Source organism: Artibeus jamaicensis, unplaced genomic scaffold (genome assembly GCF_021234435.1).
Source record: "Artibeus jamaicensis isolate MK-2021 breed Jamaican fruit bat unplaced genomic scaffold, CSHL_Jam_final scaffold_1964, whole genome shotgun sequence".
Classification (NCBI taxonomy): domain Eukaryota; kingdom Metazoa; phylum Chordata; class Mammalia; order Chiroptera; family Phyllostomidae; genus Artibeus; species Artibeus jamaicensis.
The window spans coordinates 55,556,865-55,581,355 of NW_026522030.1; the positions used below are offsets into that span (position 1 = coordinate 55,556,865).

Here is a 24,491-nt window from a genome sequence, read left to right on the forward strand (position 1 = left end):
TCTCTTTGTCTTGGAAGTTTGCCATTTTAATGATGATGTGTCTTGAAGTGGGCCTCTTTGGGTTCCTCTTGAATGGGACTCTGTGTGATTCCTGGATTTGTGTGACTTTTTCTTTTGTCAAATTAGGGAAATTTTCTCTCATTACTCTTTCAAATATGTTTTCTATCCCTTGTTCTTCTTCTTCTCCTTCTGGTATTCCTATTATTCGGATATTATTACGTTTCATATTGTCTTGCATTTCTCTTAATCTCTCTTCATTGTTTCTGAGCCTCTTTTCCCTTTCCTGTTCTTTCTGTGAAATGCTTTCTACTTTGTCCTCCAATTCACTAATCCGATCTTCTGTTTCATCCACCCTATTTTTAATGCTTTCCACTGTGTTTAATTCAGAAATTGTATTCTTCATTTCCTCTTGGCCCTTGCTAATAATTTCCATTTCCTTTTTCATGTTGATATAGTTCACAGTGAGATCATTGTAACTTCCCTGTAGTTTCTGGTAGCTGATTGTGAGCTCTTTGAAATTCCTGATCACCAGTGCTTTGAATTCAGTATCTGATAGTTGACTTGCCTCTGTTTCATCTAACATTCTTTCTGAGGATTCCTCCTTTCCTTTCATTTGGGGATTGTTTCTTTGTCTTCCCATTGTTTGTGAGACTCTTCTTGTTAGCCTCAGCTTCTTAGATTAATCTGTTTTGACACCCTGGGTTTATGGTATGAACTTTTGTGGTGGAATGCCTGTGAATTTCAATGGTGCAGCCTCTTTTGGTTATCCTGTTGTTCTCTGCTTCCACCTACTCAAATATGCAGCAGCTTGTGGCTTCTCTCCTACAACAATGTGCAATTTGTCTCTCTGACTCTACTATTGGGAGGCCTCTTCTATGGGTCCAGCTCTGGTCTTTTTATATTTTCAAGTTGATTGTGACTCTTGTGGGTAAAAGAAAGAAATGATAAGGAAAGAAATAAAAGGAAGAAAGAAAAAATGGTAGGGAGATGGAAGAAAGAGCAATAAGTTTAGAAAGAAAAGAAAAAGAAATAAAACAGAAAATCCGGGAAAAGAGGACAAAAGTATGGAAAGATGAAACAGTAATAAAGTTTAAAAGAAATAACAGATTACTTTAAAAAAGCAAAAAGATAAAGAAAAGGAATGGAGAAGGAAGAAAGGTAAATAAAAAAAGAATAAAAATAAAATAAAGTAAAAAAACAAAAAACGCACCAAAATAATCTCTCAAAAACAACCTCAGAAAAAGGAATGTCACTTGTTGGCTTCAAACTAGCCAAACCGGTTTTTCTGGTTGCAGTTGGCTGAGGGTCGATTGTTGTGATTTTTTCAGCCAGCCCCTCTCAGGATCCAGACACTTGGCGCCTCTCCCCCAGCTCCCTACAATGGGGAACTAGGACTTTCTCGCAGTGCTCCCCTCCCAGGGGTTACTGCCATAGTCTGGTTTGCTGTGTTTGCAGGCACCTGCACCGGCCTAGTTGCCTGGTTCCCTCAGGACTGAGCACAGGCCTGCCCCCATTCAGTTGGGAGGCCCCAGACCCTCTGCCCAGTCCTGGGCTCGCTGTCAAGCTGGGTGTGAAGCAGACCAGGCTGCCGTGTCTACTGGATTCAGAGCCCCAGGCTGTACCTCTGAGTTCTCCTGGGCTGGCAACCACAGAGTCTTTGGTTGGGGCCCTTTGTCCTCCGCACCCTCTCTGTAAACTCTATCAAACAAGTCTCTCCTGGCCCCCCACCTTGCTTGGCCAGAAAGGGAGGGGGGTTGAGGGTCTCAGCTCTTTTCCCAGGACCCCTCAGCGTCCCGGGCTTCCAGATAGTCTGAGGGGGGTAGACTGGAAGCCCGGAGCCGATCTGAGGACTGGGCGCAGACCTAGAAACTCTGTGTGCTCGTCATGGCACGCTGTGTGTTGTATATCCCTTCTGCTGCTGTGTTTGTCTGGGTCCCCTGGCCAACCTCTGGCAAAAAAAAAAAAAAAAACCCTAGGGATGTAGCAGCACCACGCCGGGTGCTGGTCCCAGAACTGTGTGCAGGCTGAAATCACCTCTGCTCCCCTCTGGTTGGGCCACTTGGCAGGTCTCCGGCCCAAAAATCCTAGGGAGGGAGCTTTCTGGGCGCTGAACGTTGGCCTAGGCGCCCTCAGGCACTTGCCCAGACACCCTGCGTGTGGAGCTACTAGTTCCCCAAATTGCGCGCAGGCTGAAATTTCTTCCACACCTCTTTGCCTGGGCCACTCGGCCTGCCTGGCAGAAAAATTCCAGGGAGGGAGCCGTCCGGGCGCTGAACGCTGTCCCAGGCGCCTTTAGGCACTCTCCCAGACACAGTTCCCACCAGGCACCGAACCTCCGAGCTATGCACAGACTGAAATCACCTCTGCTCCCCTCTGGTTGGGCCACTTGGCAGGTCCCCGGCCCAAAAATCCTAGGGAGGGAGCTTTCCGGGTGCTGAATGTTGGCCTAGGTGCCCTTAGGCACCCGCCCAGACACACTGCATGTGGAGCGACTAGTTCCCCAAATTGCGCGCAGGCTGGTTTCTTCCACACCTCTTTGCCTGGGCCACTCGGCCTGCCCGGCAGAAAAATCCCAGGGAGGGAGCCCTCCGGGCCCTGAAGGCTGTCCCAGGAGCCGTTGGGCTCTCGCCACAGGGCGCTGGTTCCCCTACCCTGCACCGGCTGTTTCTCCCTGCTCCGTCCCAGAGACTACTGTACCGCTGCTGTCTCCCTACCGTCTGGTTCCTCCGTGACCGATGAGGTTTCTGGTCTCTTATTTTCATATATGCTTGGCAACTGCTGGCTTGCTGGCCTCACCTCCTCCGATCGGATAGATTTCTGTCTCTTTTGTACTAGGAACTGGTATCTACTCCGTCCTAGTCCACCGCCATCTTGAAACTTCTTATTTCTGGTTATGGCATTTCTACCCAAAGAAGACCCTTTAACATTTCTTATAAGGCTGGTTTAGTGGTTGTGAACTCCTTTAGTTTGTCCATGTCTGGGAAATTTTTTATCTCTCCTTCAATTCTGAATGAATTTGTCAGATATAGTATTCTAGACTGTCAAGTCCTTTCATTTAGCACTTTAAATATTTCCTGCCACTCCCTTCTGGCCTGTAAAGGTGCTTCTGAAAAATCAGCTGATAGCCTTATGGGTTATCCCTTGTATGTAATTTGTTTCATTCTTGCTGTTTTTTAAGATAGTCTCTTTAACTTTTGCCATTTTAATTAAAATGCCATTTTAATATGTCTTGGTGTGGGTCTCTTTGGGCTCATCTTGTTTGGAACTCTCTATGCTTCCTGAACCTGGATGTCTGTTCACTTCCCCAAAATAGGAACATTTTCAGCCATTATTTCCTCAAATATTTCTTCTGCCCCTTTCTCTCTTGCTTCTCCTTCTGGATTCCTACCATACAAATGTTAAGGCACTTAATGTTATCCCAGAGATCTTTTATACTATCCTCATTATTAAATTTTTTTATATTTATTTTCTGATTGGGTGATAACTATTCTGTCTTCTAAAACAATCTGCTGTCAATTCCTTTTAATGTATCCTTCATTTCAGTTTTTGTATTCTTCATCACTGATTGGTTCTTGTTTGCATTTTCTATTTCTTTGTTGAAGTATCCTCTAAGTTATTCTATTCTATTCTCAAGTTTGTTGAGCATCCTTATGACTGTTTTTCTCTGAATTGTTTATCAAGCAAATTACTTATCTTTGGTTCATTAGGGAGTTTCTCTGAGTTGCTTTTTTTTTTCAGTTCCTGAACTTGGGGAATATTCTTGTCTCCCCATTTTGTTTGACTTTCTGTATTTGTTCCAATGAGTTGGATGGAATAGCTATGTCTCCCAGTCTTGAAAAAGTAGTTTCTGTGTAGATGTGTGTCAAACAGTTTAGGCAGGCCAGTTGTCATCAGGGAAGGTGCACATGGTGCCAGGTGTATCCTCTGGCCTGAAGGAGTAGGTTCCAGGAAGCCTAGTGTGTGCATGCTCCCTTTCCTTCTAACCTGGGTGGGGTTGCCTGGCGTAGAGGCGGCTGCATAGTGCATGCTTAGTGTGCCCTGTTGCTTTGCTAATCTGTTGCCAGAGCAGGGTCTGGGCAGGGTTGCTCTGCATGCTTGCCTCTCAGTGACCTACTAGCTGCACCCTTTCTCTGGGTGGAATAGCATGTATATGCACACAGCTGTATTTTACCAGTTCTATACTCTCTCGCAGCAGGGAAGCCCTGCATGCACATACAGAAGCTCTAAATTCACTGTACTTGGGTGAATTTGAGTGGGTACCACACAGTTTTGCTAGCTATGAACTTTCTTCAGGTAAGGTAGTCCCACATGTGTGTGCAGCAGTGCCACACTATCTCTGCACTTTTTCTGGATGAGGCAGACCTGCCTGTGGATACCACAGCATTTTGCTAGCTCCACACTCTCCAGGAGGGCAGCCTCATGTGAGCACACTGCAGCACCCCTTTATCTCTGTACTCTATCTTGACAGGGTAGCTCTGCAGAATTTTTCAAGCTCTGCACTCTCTCTCTGGGAGGAGTCCTATGTGCTTATGTAGACCAATGGGTTTGTAAAGCATTATCCTGCTGTACATGCTGGATCAATCTCTGGGTATAGGGGCCTCTAGTATGCATGCTATCATGCCCTTCTGTTCCTGCTGCATCTCCCTGCAGGACAGGTGGCTGTGGACACACTGTAGCATCCTGCATGTCTGGGAGAGAACCTGAGTAGAACTCCTGCCCATTATCCATGTGTAGGAGAAATAAACAGTGGTGCTCAGTAGCTCCTCTGATCCCAGGTTGCTCCTTCAGCTCCTTCAGCTTTGGGGGAACTGTGAGAAAACTGTGAGAAAACTCTCACAGTTCCCCCAAACTTCTCTGTACAGTTTCTCTCTTTTGTTTATTGTATGGAAGCTGTTCAGTTGGCTGAGTTGTCGTCTAGGAGGAACTGCTCTAAATATAGGTGTATATTCAATGTGTTCTTGTGAGGGAACAAGCTCAGTGTCTACTTATGCCACCATCTTCAACCTGGCAGAATGTTTTAAAATGTATGTACTGTGTTCCAAACCTATTTGGAGAACTACTGAGCATCTAAGGACTCTCTTCCAGGACTGATAATTAGCTGGAATATCCACCACTGTGGTGACAATTACTGTGGTTAGTCAGTGGCTGGGGCTACTTGGTAGAATGATCATTATGATTGGTCAGGTATAGCTTCTGATTGATTTGTGTCTGAAACATACCTTTAAGCTTGACCAATTGGGACAACTTAAAACAACCATAATATGGCTCTTAATTTTTTTAAGTTCCTATATGAACTAATAGGACTGAATGCTCTTGGGCAGTTAGCAACTAAAAACTTGTTGGAACTGGCTATCTATACCTGGCTGCATCCATGTCCTCCATCCCCACCCTGATGTGTGTCCTTTGGAGATCACCTGGAATTGTAGCTAGTTAATACACACAGCTGAGACTATTAGTCAAGGTGGAGGCATAGGTAAACACAACTTACCTCCTTACACAACCACATCAAAATTACAACTAAACTATAAACAACCATCACTCAGAACCGTCAGAAGTAAAGTTGAATGGAAGCCTGACAACTACGTAATTAAAGAAACTACATCCATCCAGACTGGCAGAAAAGGTGGAGACATGGAAGAAGCTGTCCCACACTCACATGTGTTGGATAAAAATGTGGGAGGGATATTTTGTGAGGAAGGAGTGCCAGCCCCAGTCCGGGCCCCCAGTCCGGGCCCGCAGCCCAGGGTCCCAGTGCCAGGAAGCTAAGTCCCCATAACTTCTGACTGCAAAAATCAGTAGGGATTGAGTTGGTGGAAGAAACTTGTGGAGTCCCAAGAAGTTCCTCTTAAAGAACCCACGCACAGACTTACTCAGCCTCACTACCTCTGATCTCTGGCACCAGTGGCATACAGGGAAAAACTGCAGGGTCTGGCATCAAGGCAGGAGCTAAGGGACAACTTCTCCCAGACAGAAAGGTGGACAGAGGCCATTTTCCCTTTTCTGAATCCTCCCCCACAGAGCCACAGAGCTGGCAGTGGGGGTTCCATATCTGAGACTCCATCAACCTGGCTAACAGTTTGTCCAGCCCTGGGGATGCCCTGAGACTCTGTCTTCCTGACTTATGGACCCACCCAAGCTGTTTATAGTGAGTGCCTTTTCCATATATAAATGGGTGGTCTTGGCTCATGCTTTACAACTTCCAAAATCCCCTCAAACAAGCAACAGCCAGCATCAGTGAGCCTCCAGCCCCATACCTCTTGATAAGTGTCCCCTGCCCAACACTAACAACAGCCAGCCTACATTTACAGCTTGACTTCACCTGGGAATCTCCAAGCCCAGCACAAGTAGCAGCCATCTCAGATTGCTTTATAGCTCAGGCAGGGTGGCCCTGGACAAAACAGAGGAAGGGGTTGACCTTGGCCTGCACCACCCAGGAAACCCCAGAACCTGCACACCCATTGGACAGCTACTGACCACATCAGAGCACCACTATCCTGTCCCTGCACAGCTGATCCTCCACAATAGTCAGAGATTTGTGGTCAGTGATCACAGCCAGTCCTTGCAGCTGAATAGCCTGAGTAAATCCTTCCCATTGACCTGACAACAACAATCAAGGCTCAACTACAGCAGGAAGGTATACTCAGCCCACATGAAGAGTGCACACTGAGTACCCAGCTTGGGTAATAGGAGAGGCTGTGCCACTATACCCTATGAGACACCCACTACATTAGGCTATGCTACTAAGACAGGGTGTCATAGCAGCTCTACCTAATACAAAGAAACAAACACAGGAGACTGCCAAAGTGAGGAGAAAAAGAAGTACGGCCCAAATGAAAGAACAGATCAAAACTCCAGAAAAAGAATTAAACAAAATGGAGATAAGCAATCTATCAGATGCAGAACTCAAAACACTGGTTAGAAGGATGCTGAAGGAACTTAGTACCTCAACAGCATAAAAAAATATCCAGGTGGGAGGGGGTGTAGGGAAATAGATGAAGAAGTGAGAGGAGTAAGAAGCACAAATTGGTTGTTACAGAATAGCCATGGATATGTAAAGTACAGTAGAAAAAAATGGAGTAGCCAAAAACTTATACCCATGACCCATGGACATGAGTAAATGGTGTGGGGATTGCCTAAGGAAGTGGTAGGTGCTGGGTGGTTGCAGGCAAAGAGGGGAAAATTGGGACAACTGTAATAGCATAATCAATAAAATATAAAATGAAAAAATATACACTGCCATCTCTATTGAAGATCAAATGTTATTTGGGGAAATGTGGCCACAGAATATGCTTGTAATACATAAGTCATTTGTGTCCTGGGTGAGTCAGCGTACAATGCTCAGTACTAGCCTATTAACACATTCAGCTAAAAGCTCCTTTTTGGCACCTCTACCAACCCCCCTTATTTCCAGTGACCTAATGTGACCTTATTTCCAATGACCTTATAAGTGACCTTAAGGTCACCTAAAGTGACCTTATTTCCAGTGACCTAATGCTTCATAATAAAAGAGGCATGAGCTCCCCCTTGCTCCTGTGCCTTGGGAATATCATCTGCCTCTTACCTGCAAAAGTCCACTTCTGATACCTCTCATTTAGGCAGCTCTACTTTTAGGCCTCAACTTATTGGCAGCTTGTGAAATTACAATTGGGAACAGATCTGGCTACACATGGGAGAAATTTCTGCACTGTATCATTGAGGTCAATCAAGGGGACATACAGTGCACATTGATCATTCTCAGTAATTATTTTTCCTAGAAGAGAAAAAAATAGGTCTTTCCCATCAAACACTTTCATCGCTGTTTTATTTCTTCTAGAACCCTCTAAGCAAGCATGTCTCAAGCTTTGATGTAAATCACCTGTGCATCTTATTAAACATGCTAATTCTGATATGGCAGGTCTGAAGTAGAGTTTGGCTGCTTATTATTCTATTGAGGTATAACTGACATAACATTATATTAGATTCAGGTGTACTACATAACAATTCAATGTTTGTATACATTGTGAAATAACCACCACAGTAAGTCTAGTTAACATGTGTCACCATATGTATTTATTAAAAAAATATTTTTCTTATGGAAATTTTTAAGATCTACCCTAAGCAACTTTCAAATGTATGATACAATATTATTAACTACAGTCAGAAAGCTGTACATCACACCTCCCTGACTTTCATACTGGACGTTTATAACTTTCACCTCCCTTCTCTGATTTTGCCTGTGCTCACCCCTACCTCTGAAAACCACCAATCTGTTTTTCAAGTGTGTTTTGTTTTAGATCCTACATATAAGTGAGATCATTTAGTATTTGTCTTCATCTGGCTTATTTCACTGAGCATAATTCCCTCAAGATCCATGTCGTTGCAAATGACAAGATGTCTTTCTACTTTATGGATGAGTAATATTTGTGTGTGTGACATTTTCTTTATTCATTAATCCACTAATGGACACTTAGCTTGTTTCCATATCTTGGATATTGTAAATAATGCTGCAGTGAAATGGTAGTGCATGTGTCTTTTCAAATTAATGCTCTCAGGTTTTTTCAGATAAATACCCAGAAGTGGAATTGCTGGGTCATATAGTTCTGTTTTCAATTTCTTTTTGAAAAACCTTCAAACTCCTCTCCATAGTCGCTGTACAAATTTACATTCCCACCAACAGTGCACAAGGGTTCCCTTTTCTACACATTCTCACCAACACTTATCTCAACTGGTAACAGGTGTGAGGCACTAGTTCATTGTGCATTTGACTTGCCTTTCCTTGATTATTAGTAATGTTGAACACTGTTTCATGTACCTGTTGGCCATCTGTAAGTCTTCTTTTGAACAAATGTCTACTCAGATCCTCTACACCTTTTTAAATAGCTGGGGTTATTTTTTTCATTCTTTGCTCTTGACTTGTATGAGTTCTTTATATATCTTGGGTATTAATCCCTTATCAAGTATATGATTTGCAGTTATTTTCCCTCATTCAATACGCTGAATTTTTTACTTCCAATGGTTTCATTTGCAGAAGATTTTTCATTTTAGGTAGTCCCACTTGTTTACTTTTATAAACAAAAGTCTTTGCTTTTGGTGTCAGATTCAAAAAATTATTGCCAGGACTGATGTTAAGGACATATAGCTTATGTCTTTGTCTATGAGTTTTATGGTTTCAGGCCTTATGTTCCAGTCTTTTATCCACTTGTGTTAATTTTTGTTGTGCAAGATAGTCTAGTTTCATTTTTTTGCATGTAGCTGTCCAGTTTTCCTAGCACCATTTATTGAAGAGACTGTCATTTCCCCATTGTATATTCTTGGTTCATTTGCTGTAAATTGGCCACATTTGTGGGTTTATTTCTGGGTTCTCTATTATGTGTCTGTTTTTATGCCAGTGCCATATTTTGTTGATTATAATAGCTTTGTAATACAGTTTGAAATATGGGAGTGTGATTGCTTCATCTTTCTTTTTTCTCAATATCACTTTAGTTATTTGGGTTTCTTGTAGTTCCATACAAATTTTAGGGTTATTTGTTCTATTTCAGCAATAAAAAAAGAAAAGAAAAATTAGAATTTTGGAAAGGATCACATTAAATCTGTAGACTGCTTTGGGCAGTACATTTTTTTTTTAAATACATTATTTCTTCAAATCCATGAGCATAGAATATCTTTTCATGTAATATTTAGATTTTCTCGAGGGTGGGAGGGAGGAATTGCTGGGGTGGGGTGAAGTAGTGGGGGAGAAATGGATACAATTGTGCTTAAACAACAATAAAAAATACTTATGTTTTCTTTTATTTCTTTCATTAATGTCTTATAGTTTTCAGTGTACATGTCTTTCACCTCTTTCATTAAATTTATTTCTAGGTATTTTATCCTTTTTGATACAATTGTAAGTGGAAAGACTGGGTATCCTCCAATTCCTGCAAGATCAGCTTTCAGCTTTTCACTGTTGAGTATAATGTTAACTGTGGGCTTGTCATGTGAGAGTTTTTTATCATAAATGTTGTATTTGTCAAATACTTTTTCTACATCTATTGATATGATCATATAATTTTTATCCTTCCTTTTGTTACTGTGATGTATCACATTGATAGATATATGGATGTTAAAACATCCTTACATCCCTGGAATAATTCCCACTTTGTCATGTTGTATGATTGTTGGGAACCACTCTGCCTGGTTTCAGGAATTGTAACTACCCGCCATGGCTAAGGATGAGTGAGCAACCTCCGGAATGTGAGCCACAAGGAGACAAAGCTTGTCTCTGGTAGCAAACGCTGCCTCTGCTTCCTCCCCCTGCCTCAAAAGCGTGTTTGGTTAGTCCAGGATGGGTACGACTCCTCAGAGAGAGGGGCAACCTAAGCCAGACACGATCACTTGGGAGGCCATCATGGAAGGACTCAGGGGGCTACAACAAAAAGGGAGTGATGGACCCTCGCCCCCTGGCTATTCTGACATAGCCCAAGTCCCCATGTTCTCTGGGAGAAGTGTTTCCTGGCTCTAATCCATTTAAGCCTGAAAACCTGTGATGGGGGAGGTGGTGTAGCTCCTTGCCTTGCTAGAGCAGTATCAGTGTAATCAGGCATAAGAAAGAATTCCTAAAAATCCTGTGAAATCTGCTTTGCTAGGAGTGCTTTCATTCATATGTTAAGGGCCTGAGCAGGAAATGAGTATGTCTCCCAAAGTTTCTGCAACTCCCTTTCTTGACAGACACTGACTCAGACTAAGCCCTCACATTTCTTTGATATGTTATCTACTGTTTCATCCTTACCGCCTGTATTCCTATGTATTACAACCCAATAAAAGCCCCTGGAGGAAGGGGCTCCTGGCCCTTTTCCTCTGAGAAATTGGCCACCTCTCCTCCCCAAGAAGATCATGTCTTGGTAGCGGTACTTTCATCCATGGCAGACAGGTGGACTTGCAGGCAAAGTTGCCCCCACATATGATCCTTTTGATATATTGTTGAATTGGGTTTCCTAATACAGTGGTACCTCAGTACTCATCATTAATTCATCCTGGAACTCATCACAAGTGCCAAAACTTACAAGTACTGAGCAAGCAACAAGTGATGAAGCATTTTTCTCTAGTGGTGTCATGACTCACACAAATTCTAGCAAGAGCACTGAGTCCTGAGCAAGCACTGAGTGCTGAAACTTTTTTTTCTCATAAAAATGCAGTGAGTACAGGGTTTGGTGAGTTCTGAAGCCAATGAGAACTGAGGTGTGAATGTATTTTGTTGAGGATATCTGCATCTATGTTCATCAGGAATATTGGCCTGTAATTTTCTTTTTTTGTGGTTTGTCTAGTTTTGGTGTTGGGGTTATGCTGGCCTAGTAAAATGAGTTTGGAAGCTTTCCTCTTCTATTTTTTTGGAAGAGTTTCAAAAGAATTGGTATTAACTCTTTTAAAATGTTTGGTGATAGAATTCCCCAGTGAAGCCATCTTGTTCCATACTTTTGTTTGCTGAGAGGTTTTAAATTACTGATTGAATCTTCTTACTAGTAATTAGTCTGTTCAGATTTTCTATTCATGATTCAGTCTTGGTATGTTATATATTTCTAGGAATTTATTCATTTCTTCTAGGTCATCCTATTTATTGGAATATAATTGTTCATAGTAGTCTCTTATGATCCTTTGTATTTCTTTGGTATCAGTTGTAACATCTCTTCTTTCATATCTGATTTTAGTTGAGTTCTCTTTTTTCTTTGTGAGTATAGCTAAAGATTTGTCCATTTTGTTTCTCTTTTCAAAGAACTAGCCCTTAGTTTCATCAATCTTTTCTATTGTCTCTTTAGTCTCTATTTCATATACTTCTGCCCTGCTCTTTATTTCCTTCCTTCTACTAACTCTGGGTTTCATTAGGATGTAAACTAGGTTGTTTGAGATTTTTCTTGGTTCTTAATATAGGCATGTATTGCTGCGAACTTGCCTCTTAGAATTTCTTTGCCATATCCAGTAAGTATTATTATGTTGTATTCGTAATTCCATTTTCCCTCAGAAGAAATTACAAGGGAAATTAGAAAATGCCTTAAGACAGGTGAAACATCAGGTGCAGGTAAGACAGTGCTAAAAAGAAAATGTATAGTTGTAAATAACTACATTAAAAAAGGAAGATCTTGCATCAACAACCTAAATTTATGACCTAAGGTGGAAGGAAATAAAAATAGACTGAAGATAAGCAAAATAAAAAATAGAGCTGCAGTAGAGGAAAATCAATGAAACCAAAAGTTGGTTTTTTCAAAAGATCTAAAATAGAGCAAATTCAGCTACACTAAGAAAAAGAGGAGACTCAAATTATTTAAATCTCAAATGAAATTAGCAATATTATGCATCTTACAGAAATAAAAATGATTCTATGAGAGTACTTTGAGCAATTATGCACCAATAAATTGGATAACCTAGATGTACTGGAAAAATTCCTAGAATCACATAACCCACCAAAACTGAATCATGAAAAAATATATATATATCTATAACTAGTAAACAGAATGAGTCAGTAATCAAAGATCTCTCAACAGAGAAAAGCCCTGGGTGAGACAGCTTCACTGATGAATTCCACACAATACTTAAAGAGTTCACGCCAATTCTTCTCAAACTCTTGCTAAAAATTGAAGGAGAGGGAACCCTAATACTTACTAACTCATTTTATGAGGCCAGCATTACCCTGATACTAAAACCAGACAAAGGACATACAAGAAAAGAAAACTAAAGACTAATAGCCCCTTCTAATTATTGATGCAGAAATTCTCAACAAAATACAATCAAGCCAAATTTAGCAACATACAAAAAGTATTATACATCATGAACAAACAGAATTTATTCTTGGAATGTAAGGATGGTTCAATGTATGAATATTAATCACTGTGATATCACATATTAGCAGAATAAGAAAAACTCATGGTTATCTCAATTGATAGAGGAAAATCATTGGACAAAATTCAACACCCTTTCATGATAAAAAAAAAAACATTAAAAAAACTAAGAATAGAAAGAAACCACCTCAAAATAACAAAAACCATTTATGAAAACCTACAACTAACAACATACTCAATGGTGAAGACAAAACTTTTCCCCTAAGATGAAGAACAAGACAGGAACACAATGTCTGCTACTTCCATTCAACATAGTATTGGAAGTTCAGAGCATTAGGCAAGAAAAAGAAAAGTCAGGCCATCCAAGTTGGACAGGAAGAAGTAAAATTATCTCTGTTCTTAGATATGATTTCACATATAAAAGCCTAAAAATCCTAGTAACAAAAAAAAGTCTTAGAATTAATAAACAAATTCAACAAAGTTACAGGATACAAAAATTGATACATAAAAATCAGTTGCATTTTTATAAACAAATGATGAGCAATCCAAAAAGAAAATTTAAGCAATTTATAATAGCACCAAAAATAATAAATATTAAGGAGTAGACTTAACTAAGGACACAAAAGACTTGTACAATAAAAATTATAAAACATTGACAAAAGAAACTAAAGAATACACTAGTACATGAAAAGACATCCTGTATTCATGGGTTGGAAAACTGTATTCATGGGTCATCACTGCTCAAATTCATCAACAGATTCAATTCCTATCAAAATCCCAATGACTTTATTTGCAGAAACAGAAAAATCTATCCTGTAATTCATGTGAAATGTTAAAGGATCCCAAATGGCCAAAACAATCTTGGAAAGCAGAACAAAGTTGAAGGTTTCACACTTCCTGATTTCAAAGTTACTACTAATTAAAATAGTATAGGGCTGCCCTGACCCATGTGGCTCAGTCGGTTGGACATGGTCCCACAAAGCAAAAGGTTGCCCATTTGATTCCCAGTCAGGGAACATGCCTCAGTTATGGGTTTGGTCCCTGGTCAAGATGCATGTGAAAAGCAACCAATCGATGTTTCTCTTCCTCTTTATCTCCCTTCTTTCCCCTATTAAATAAATAAAATCTGAAAAGAAAACAGGATAGTGCTGGCATACAGACAGACACATAGACCAAAGCAATGGAATAGAACAGAGAGCCCAGAAACAAACCCTTCATATATGCTCAGAAGTGTGCCAAGGTCATTCAATGGAAAAAGGACAGTCTTTTCAACAAATGGTACTGGGAAAATTGTATATCTAGATGCAAGAGAATGAACTTGGATGCATACCTTACAGCATATACAAAATGAATCAAAGACTTAAACTTTATAAGAGTTAAAAGTATAAAACTCTTGGAAGAATACAGGGAGGGGAGAAGTTTCATAATAACAGATTTGGCAATGATTTCTTAGATCTGACACCAAAAGCAAAGGCAACAAAAGAAAAATTATATAAGGTGGATATTATCAAATTTAAAAGCTTTTCTTCATCAAAGGGTACTATCAACAGAACTTTTTAAAAGGCAACACACAGAATGGGAGAAGATTCAGATGACCCTTGAATAATGCCAGGTTTAGGAGTGCCCACTCCCACACAGTCAAAAATCTATAACTTTTGTCTTTGGCAAAACTTAAGTTGTTCCTCAGTATATACAGGGTATTGGTTCCAGGACAGCCCCTCTCTCCCCCTTTCCTGCAGATACCAAAATGCGCAGATGCTCAAGTGCCATGTATAAACTGATGTAGCTCAGTGCATACAGTCAACCCTTCACATCCATGGACTCTCAACCACAGATCAAAAACAGTGCAGGTATTTATTGGAAAAAATCTGCATATAAATGGACCAGCACAATTCAAACTTGTGTTGTTCCAGGGCCAACTATATTTGTAAATCATAAAATTGATAAAGGATTAATATCACATTCTCTTAAAGAGAACCACAACTCAACAAAAAAACACAAAGCCTTGAGTAGACATTTCTGTAAACAAGATATACAAATGGTCATTATAGAAATGAAAATATGTTGAACACCACTAGTAATTAGGGAAATGCAAACCACTTATCTTCCTTTAGGATTATTAATATCAAAGAAACAGAAAATAGCAAGTGTTGACCAAGATGTGTAGAAATTGGAACCCTTATGCACTGTTAGTGAGATTATGAAATGGAACAACTGCCATGGAAAATAGTATGGAAGTTCCTCAAAAAATCAAACACAGAATTACCTTAAAATCCAGCAATTCTACTTCTAGTATACATGCAGAGCTGAAAGCAAATATTTGAAAATATATTTTTGCACTAATATTCACGGTAGCATATTCACAATATCCAAAAAGTGAAAACAACCCACATGTCCATGAAGAGATGGCTGGATAAACAAAATGTGGTATATACTTACAATAGTATACTATCCAGCTGTAAAAAAAAGAAATTCTATGTATGCTAAAACATGGATGAACCTTGAAAACATTAATTTAACTGAAAGAAGCCAGACATAAAAGGACAAATACTGTATGATTCCACTTAAACGAGGTACCTAGAGTAGTCAAAGTCATAGAAAACAAAAGTAGAAGAGAGGTTCCCAGGAACTTAGAGAAGGGTAATGGACAGTTAGTGTTTAACCGGTACAGAGTTTAGGTACGGATGATGAAAAAGTTCTAGGGATGAATAAATTTAATGGTGTACAACAATATGAGTGTACTTAATGCACTGAATTATAAACATAAGTTCAAATTATAAATTTTAACATTATGTATCTATTTTTTCACATTTTTTAAAAACTCCCAGTTGTTGGTGTCAAGGGGCATTTTTATATTTCCCCTAACCCTCCTGTGTCTTTGTGAACAATATGACACTGGACCTTCAGAGCCCATTTCTTTTCTTTTCTTTTTTTTCAAGTACAGTTTTCTGTCTATTACTCCCATCCCACGCCACCCTGCCCCGTGCTCCCCACCTCCCTCCCATTTCCACCCCCCTTAGTTATTGTCCATGTATTCTTTATACTTGTTCCTCTAAATCCCTCCCCTATTTCTCCTTAAATTCCCTCCTCTTACCCCTCTGGTCACTGTCCCCCTGTTCTCTATTTCAGTGTCTTTGTTTTTATTTTGTTTGCTTGTTTGTTTTATTGCTTAGCTTCCTGTTAAAGGTGAGATCATATGGTATTTGTCTTTCAACACCTGGCTTATTTCACTCAGCATAATGCTTTCCAGTTCCATCCATGCTGTCACAAAGGGTAGGAGCTCCTTCTTTCTTTCTGCTGCATAGAATTCCATTGTGTATATGTACCATAATTTTTTGATTTATTCATTTACTGACGGGCACCTAGGTTGCTTCCAACTCTTGGCTATTGTAAATTGTGCTGCTATAAATATTGGGGTGCATAGGTTCTTTGAGATTGGTGTTTTAGGCTTCTCATTTCTTAATGGTCTGAGTTCACACCTTTGAGCATCACTTGATCAGACAAACAGACAAGACTCTGGTACATTCAGCTATAGCAGAAGGAGCAGTAATTGGCTTTGGCCATAGTTGCCTGACCTAAGAGACAACCTTTACCTAAAATCTTTTCCTTCAGTGGTCCTTAATCTTTGAAATCCTTTGAACATCTGATAAAAGCTAGAGCCTTTTGCTAGAAAAATGTCAATTACACAAGACTTCTGCTTATAATTTTAAGTGTTTACAGCTTCCCTGTGGTCCCCTAGGAAGTCCAAAGACCCCCAAGTTAAGGACCTTTTATTCGAAAGTGACCTCCAAGGGATATCTATCCTCTTACTCAAATAGCAGATGTCAGCTAAGGGTCAGCTGTTTTTCTATTTTATAGACACTGTTGTTAGGGGTATTACTATGATGGACTCTGGCCCTGCCAACTCCAGGAAAAGCTTAACAATCTCTATGAGCACATATCAAGAGACTATAAGCAGGGATTAACTATACATACTCAAGTCTGCTTTTGTTCAACCCTCCTGGATTTAACCTTGAGAAAATGAAGCCAAAGGAAGGAAAGAAATAATGGACCTGGTTACTTGAAGGAATTTAGCAAGAAAACAATAAACCAAATGACTCTTTGGACTAAAAGAGGGACTGAGGGACTTCTTTAGAGATCTTTACCTCTAAAAGTCACCAACACATTTCTGGCACATTATGCCAAGAAATCCTTCAAATGTTTCATCTGGGAGGGGCTGACGTTCTGACCGGCTCCACATTACCATCTGCCATTTTCCAGCAGGATGCTCACAGACCACAGGAAAGCTGACCATTCCACTGTGGCATGAAGAAAACATGCCAGTGAGCATTTTTAGTTGGCCCCAAAATAGGCGTGATGAATGATCTGAAAACCTCACACAAGACCCTGAACTTGTGTCCCATGCAGCCTGAGGACTGCAGCCTCCCTCTTGACTTGGCTAATATTACAGGTACATATATCACACTTTTCTCTTTCCCAGTGTAATGGGCCTTGCATTGGGCCTCGCCTAGCTGTGCAACACAGACAAGTCTTCTGCCAGACACTGGATGGCATCACCTTGCCATCAGAGCAGTGCAGTGCCCTTCCGAGGTAAGAGAAAACCTTGGGCCTCCTTTCCCTGGCCCCTGTGTCCATAGCATGGAAAGATGATAGAAAGAATAAATGTTTGTCCCCCAATCTCCCACAGCCCCAGAGTTCACATGCCCTTCCTTTCACCTCCATTCTTCCTAGGCTACTGGCCTCCTTGCTCTTGCCAAATGGGCCAGGCTGGGCTTTCCTTTCTTGGAGATGAACAGTACACAAGACCCCAACTAGCCCCAGGGTGAGCAAAAGGTTAGGTCCATAAAGTGACCACCAGACCTTAAGGGCTCCAACAGCCCCTCACTCTTGTTGACCTCCCTCTAGAAGTTATGTTGCTATGAGGGCCTTTGTCCCTCTGTCTCTACCTATTGTCCCTATCTAGCCCCCATTTCCTGTCATACCTCCTTGTAAGTGTTCCCCTGGGGTAAGGCCCCAGCCCCTGAGACTAGCTCCAGGCTCTGCCTCTGCCAATCCACATTCTGGGTAGAGCTTGTTCTCAAGTCTTGCAGTGAGGCAGACATTGTAGAGACAAGCAGAGTCCCAGTTAGAGGAAGTGGCCTTCTGAGATATTACAGCCTTTAAGCACCCAGGTCTGGTAGCACTGGAAGGAAGGTCTTGAGTTACCCATAACTATTGGTTTTGCAGCATTGTTTTCACACCTGCCCCCGACCCTGTCTGGCTCCAGCCCACACAGAAGCAGGCTTTAACCCTGCCCCCCTCCTCCTACAGGCCTGTGAGCACCCAGAACTGCTGGTCAGAAGCCTGCAGCGTACACTGGAGAGTCAGCCTGTGGACCCTGTGCACAGCGACCTGCGGCAACTATGGCTTCCAATCCCGGCGTGTGGAATGTGTGCATGCCCGCACCAACAAGGCAGTGCCTGAGCATCTGTGCTCCTGGGGGCCCCGGCCTGCCAACTGGCAGCGCTGCAACATCACCCCATGTGAAAACAGTATGTCCCAATCCCAAAGAGCCTTCTGCAAATTCACCACGGGGCATCAGGTGCAGAGAATAGTCCCTGGGCCCAAGCCTGAGCAGAGGGCATTGGATCAGGCTTCCCAAAAATTGTGAGCTGGGGCTAGAGTTAGGTATTTTCATGGTGCATGGGTGTGTGCAAGGATGTGTGTACACATATTTAGGCCACAAAAGATGGCTGGGTGTGCCCTAAAGGCTAGAGAGCGCCAGGTGCTGCTGGCCAAGTGCCAGGTGAAATCAGCCTCCAGCTTGCTGGCAGTCGTTTTGCTGGTGTCCACAGGTAACGACTAAGCAGCAGCTCTTTAGAGGGCAGCCTGCTACAGAGAAAGCACTGTTCCCAGTAAAGTACCACACAGAGTGCCTTCCGCTTAACAGGCCCTGCACCCATCACAGCTCTGCTTCTCACAGAATAAGGACCTATGGATAATCTCCCTCCTCCCCTGCCCCATGGCACCGACCAGACTGAGCCCTGCCCTGAGATTGACACTCCTTCACACTCTCCTCCCTGAGGTCTGATCCTCCTCAGCCTAACGCCAGCATTTATATCCCTGTTGGGTAGGGATCTACTTTTTTCTTCCTCTGGACCCAAAACAAATTGGGGGTGTTTCCCCACAAGGAAGGCAAAGCATGAGGCAAACAACAGGTTGTTGCAACACTGTTCTCCCAACAGGGCCTCACTAAGCATCAGAGTCCCAGGGCTAAGGCAGGTGCCTGGGAGGCGCACAGTTCTGGTCGCTTTCTCTACACTGGGAGGGGTGCTCTTTGTCCTCCTGTGTGGCGCTGACCCATCTTTGTGGTAGGAGTTCACCGCACTCAATACCAATGTTCAATGAAAGTAGCGGACTCATTATGTCACTCAGAGGTGTCCACAACCCAGATCAGCACCAATAGTGAGGAGCCATCCAGCCCTTGCCAATACCAAACTAGAATGCCATGGTCTTCTTGTAAGGCCTGGTGAGGGGAAGGTGTAGAGAGGCTTAGGTGGAGAATACAAGAAAATGAAGCTTCCCCAGGAAAGGAAAGCTCTCACTCTGGGGACGCAGCCATCAACTAGGGCCTCACTAACGTGCTACCACAAAGTGAAACGAATTCTAGTCTTTCTGAGAACCATCCCAAGAAGGAAAGTCACTTAACTAAAATACCATGTGAGAAAGCAAGCTTACCTAGGACGTGAGGCAGTCCTACAGAGGGAAATGACAGGCACCCTCAGGAAGGGAGGGAGCTATCAGAAAAATAGCAGATAGCGGGCAGGGCGCCAGCATTCACCATTGCCATTCAGCAGCAGCTGCAGCTTGGCAGCCTGGGGTAAGTGACTGAGGCCCACTGGAGTAAGGTCAACCCAAAGGAGCAGGACAGCAGTGGCCTCTCCAGGAAAGGAATCTGGTGTTCAGGGCAGACCGGGTGCCCACAGCCTCTGTTTCATGTTACCTTTCTGTCCCCTTCCCCAACCCTGCCCTTCTTTCCCAGTGGAGTGCAGGGATACCACCAGGTACTGCGAGAAGGTAAAACAGCTCAAACTCTGCCAACTCAGCCAGTTCAAGTCTCGCTGCTGTGGAACCTGTGGCAAAGCGTGAAGACAGGGCACAGGGAAGAACTCCACCCTGGCTGCACAAAGGACTCATGCAACCACCTTGAACAGAACTTAAGCTTTCTTCGTTTTATTTATTTATTTCCTCCCTCCCCGCCCCCAACCACACACCCTCATCCAACCCCTTCCCCCCAGCACACCCCCAGACATGAGGACCTCAGCATATCTTCTCTTTCAGTTAGATGGAGGACAGGATGTTGGGAAAGGACAAGGACAGAGGTCTAAAGGAGGTTGCAGAGCTGACCAAGCCAGACAGCAGGGGCTTCCCTGCAAAGCTGGCTTCCTCCCAAACATGGGTCTTGAAGAGACCTAGGAAAGACAGGCACAGCCCCTGGGGACAGCAGGGAGCCAGAGCTCCCAGCAGGCCGGAGGGCAGGGTCCCAGATGGTTTGCAAAAACATCGGTCCAGACGTTGGACAAGCAACTGGATCTTTCCCGGTGGTGCACTGTTAACACAGAAATGTGCTGTCCCTGTCTCCTCCTCTGCATTTGCCCCTTGGCCTTGGGAAGGGCAAGCAGGAAGCGGGGACACAATGCTGAGGCAGAACCCAGCTTAGAACTCAGCTCTTCTAGTAGGGGGTGGGGGACACTGAGCAACAAGAACTCAAAGCTCGGACACGTAGGCATAAAGGAGGAGTCGATCCGAGTAGGCCTAAAGCGCACAGTGTATAGAATGAGGTAGCAAGGGCAGAGGGGACAGAAGCAAAAAGAAGCCTGTGTATGATCCTCAATGGGGCAGTGGAGTGAGACAGAGGAGGATGGAGCAGGCAGGAGGCTTGCAGAAGGGCTCTGAACCCTGCCTGTGTGCATGGCACTCTGTGGGCTCAGGAGGGGATGGAGCTCTGCTGCCTTCACACAGGCTCAGGCTTTAGTGAGAGACTTACCCTCCATGGGTGGAGAGGAGTCTCTGCTCCCCACGTCTCAGTGAACCTTCTCCCTCTATACCCATGGCAGAACCACCCCTGGCATCTCTTTATCTACATCTAGAACCCCCCCAGCCTGGAACTCACTGCTAATGTGAGCCAGGGCATTCTAAACATGAATAGGCTGGGTTTTCTGCCTGGATGGCCTATGCTGCCCCACTTAAGGAGCCAGGGACTAGAGTCAGTCTTCAAAAACCAATTCATTAATCGGCTAGCAGGAGAGCAGCCATCGGGTCATAGTGACCACTCCATTCCAGAGCTGGCCAGAGTGTGAGGTGGACAGTGGGTTTTCACAGCAAGAGTTGCCCTCCTATCTATAGAGCAGGCTGGGGCCCCGTGATGGGACAGGGTGATGGGGTGTGGTGGCAAAGCCGAAGGATAACTGAAGTTTCCAGGACCGTCAAAGGCTTTTCAACCCATTTCCCCCACACAATGAACTACTAGACATCAACATATATCAGATTGGATGATTTGGCAAATGACTCACTCAGCAAGTGGCTTTGGACAAGTGATTTTGGCCACCTCTCCCTGAGTGGCCACAGTTTAATAGTCATGGCAGGACAGGGTGACCAGAGCCACTCACCCTTCAGGTGAAGCACCCTCCACATACCACACCTGTGAAGCACCACTCCCTCTGGGGCCGCTACTGACACCTGACACATTTCCAGCCAGCCTGGGAGGGAAGAGCTGAGGGGGAGAGACATTGCGCTGCGCCCTCCCCAGGTGAGCTGTGGACCATGAGGCGAGCTTCTTTCTTCCTCAGCACAAAAATGGGCTCTAAGAAATCATGTTACTAAAAAAAAAAAAAAAAAATCAGTGTAATGTTTATTTAAAATAAAAGAGAATGTTTTCTATGTATATCTTTTGTGAATATTTATTAGGATTTCTTGTGTAAAAAAAGTGCAATATTAATAATTGTACATTGTCATCCAGAAAACATAGTATTTGGGGGACATTTTAGTAACTTTCTGCAGTTGTGTTCCTGTAAACTCAGTGGTGATTATTGTATTGTTCCTGTTTTTAATAGAACCTGATGTTTCATTCTGGATCCATTCACTGTGCAGAATACATTGTGCAAACTAACATGGGATGATGGGGCAATAGGAGGAAATTCACTTGTGAAACAGTAGTTACACACAGAATGAAGACAGACAAATTCTGTACTACTCCTACTGTGGCTGATTATTTCTAGTTCAATAGCTATTGAAAACCAGTGGCCAACAGTCACATTTCCTACAAAGCAGGTGTCCTCCATCTCTGCCATGTACCAGGTTGGACCCTTTGAAAGTGGGTTTCAGAGCAAGCTTTGAGGACCCGGGTTTGGGGTAGGAAGCTGCATGCTCCTTGCATGAGATGAATGTTCATTTACTGTTTGTTCTGTGAATTGTGACTCAGCAACACCCCAAGATTATTAGGGCTGCTGAATAATGTAGAAGGAGGCACTTCCTCCTCTAAAACACAAAACTGTATTTATATTTTTTGTACAGATAATACAGCTTATTTATTTAAATTGTGTTGTCTGACTCTCTCTTAAGCTCAGCCATCCCCTCCTGTTTTGTGCAGGAGGAAAGGGTGGTGCCCAGCCACTTATGTGTGTTTGGCTAAAAAGAAAGAATTGCAGTTTTCAGCTTCACATGGGGGCAAGGGGCCCGTGCCTGGAGGGGCCAGCTCTATAAAAGGATCCAGAAGAGCTCCGGTTGTAGGTGTTCACAGTCGTAGTGCTGCCCTTTGAGAGTTGTCTTATGTATGACCCTATGTAGTGGGAAGGTGGGAGCCACAGTACCTTTAGGGAGAAAAGCAAGCACAGGCACATCTAGGTAGATGCAGACTTGGGTGCAGGAGGAGTCTCACTCCAGGCTTCCTGGGTTTAAAGACTTCAGGATTCAGGTTTGGAATACATGCCTGAAAGTAACCACATGCTGAAGTTGTGGATGTGCACTATTGACAGGGACTAACATTTGAAAATCACTGCTACATTTAATCCTCATATCAACCCCATGATTATCCCATTTACATATAGGTAGGTATATAAATGGAGATAAGTCCAGAGAAGACCAAAGTCACCCAGCTGGTGGACCAGATTTAAACTGGAGTAGTCTGGCAGTTTGGCCAGAGCCCTGCTCTTACCCACTATGCTATCTCCAGCTCCTCCAAGCAAGAGCCAACCACATGTAGCCACCTTGGCATGTGCCCCTCTTCTTCCCTACTGCTTGGAGTTTGGTAGAGATGACAACAGTACATTTTACTGGAGTGGTCATTTTCTCATCCCCTGAAGTCAATTATGACATTCTTGAGCTCCGGGCTCCTTTTTTTAAATAAAGCCACTGCAGAAAGTGTTTTTTGAAAAAAAAAAAAAAGCATATTACAGGGTTCTTCATAAACAGGCTCTGGGAAAAGGGGCAGCATGTTTCCAGGCCCAGGTGATGGCCATGCGTGGACCCCTGTGGGAGATGCACCCGGGACCTCCAGCCTGAATACCACCCTCCGGCCTTTTTCCCAGCAACTGACCTCAGCATGTCACACCCTGTTGAGCAGTACAAAAATATTCCAGAAAGCACCTCTTGAAATTCCAATTATTTCCTAAGGCATTTTAGGTTTTGCTTTAAAGAAAAAGCCAATGCTAGAACTATAAATACATACCAGCAACCAAAGTGCTACAGAAATGCCAGTGGAGGGGAATGAGTCAGATTCCAGACCAAATTCCAGGAAGGCTAAATGGTGGGAACAGCTCGAACAGATCATATGGAAAATTTTCCAGCCAAAATGACAGCAGAGTAGAGAGTGACAGAGTCCTACCCAGGTGCCACCAACCACAGTGTGAAAGTTTGGGATATTAACCACAGGCCAGTCCTCATAACTGCTCACACTAGAGTCCTCTGCTTGGCCTCAGATGTTTCCAGGACTTCGGCAAGATGAGCCCAGGAAATCTGTGAATCCTCTAAGACTGGAATAGTGTTTTAACAATCACCAAAGGTCATTTATGCCTCAGCTTCTTCACTTTTAAAAGAGGATACCTCACAGGATAGGGCTGTTGTGAACAAACTATTACTTCATGTTGAGGAAATATAAGGGTGCCTAGCATATATCACTGAAGCACTCACTGAATGCTAATTGCTATTATCATCATCCAAGTACCTTAGAGAGATGAAGAAATGAAGGACAGAACTGGCAGAAATATCACATTACTTCCTACTGTCAACATTGAAAGATTCCCCCATGTTTCCATTTTTTATTAAAAAGGACAGCAGTAATGCCTTGAAAGTTCATTACTATGACAATAGTGTAAACAATAAAGACATTCAGGAACTAAGTTCTGTATTTTGGAAGAAAACAGATCAGTCCATGTAGCCAAGTCAAAGACTCAGCAAAATACTGGCAAACTTCCAGAAATGCCTCCAAAGACAGATGTTACCTTATGGTCCAAATGTACAGCCTAGTCTCAATACAAAACACCCAAATGTACACATAAGTGCTATTTTCTTTCATTTACTTTTTTAGAAAATGGAGAAATACTCATGAACAAATATACAAGTGAAGTAAAAGCTAAAATAAAGGCTATTTCACTTACCAGGTGATATATTTTCTCATAAACAGCATGCTATTATCCACTCACCTCAGGTATTATCCTGCAAATAAAC

General features: G+C 42.8%; 1 protein-coding gene across 1 annotated transcript in view; it reads left to right on the forward strand.

Moving 5' to 3' along the window:
- ADAMTSL1 (ADAMTS like 1) overlaps nt 1-22,292 on the forward strand; it is a 948,619-nt gene extending 926,327 nt beyond the window's left edge. Inside the window, exons 28-30 of the mRNA XM_053656510.1 lie at nt 17,269-17,378; nt 18,099-18,319; nt 19,810-22,292. Coding sequence (XP_053512485.1) covers nt 17,269-17,378; nt 18,099-18,319; nt 19,810-19,916 — 438 coding nt within the window. The 3' untranslated portion in view covers nt 19,917-22,292. The remainder of the gene's footprint in view (nt 1-17,268; nt 17,379-18,098; nt 18,320-19,809) is intronic.
- Nucleotides 22,293-24,491: the final 2,199 nt, after the last annotated feature.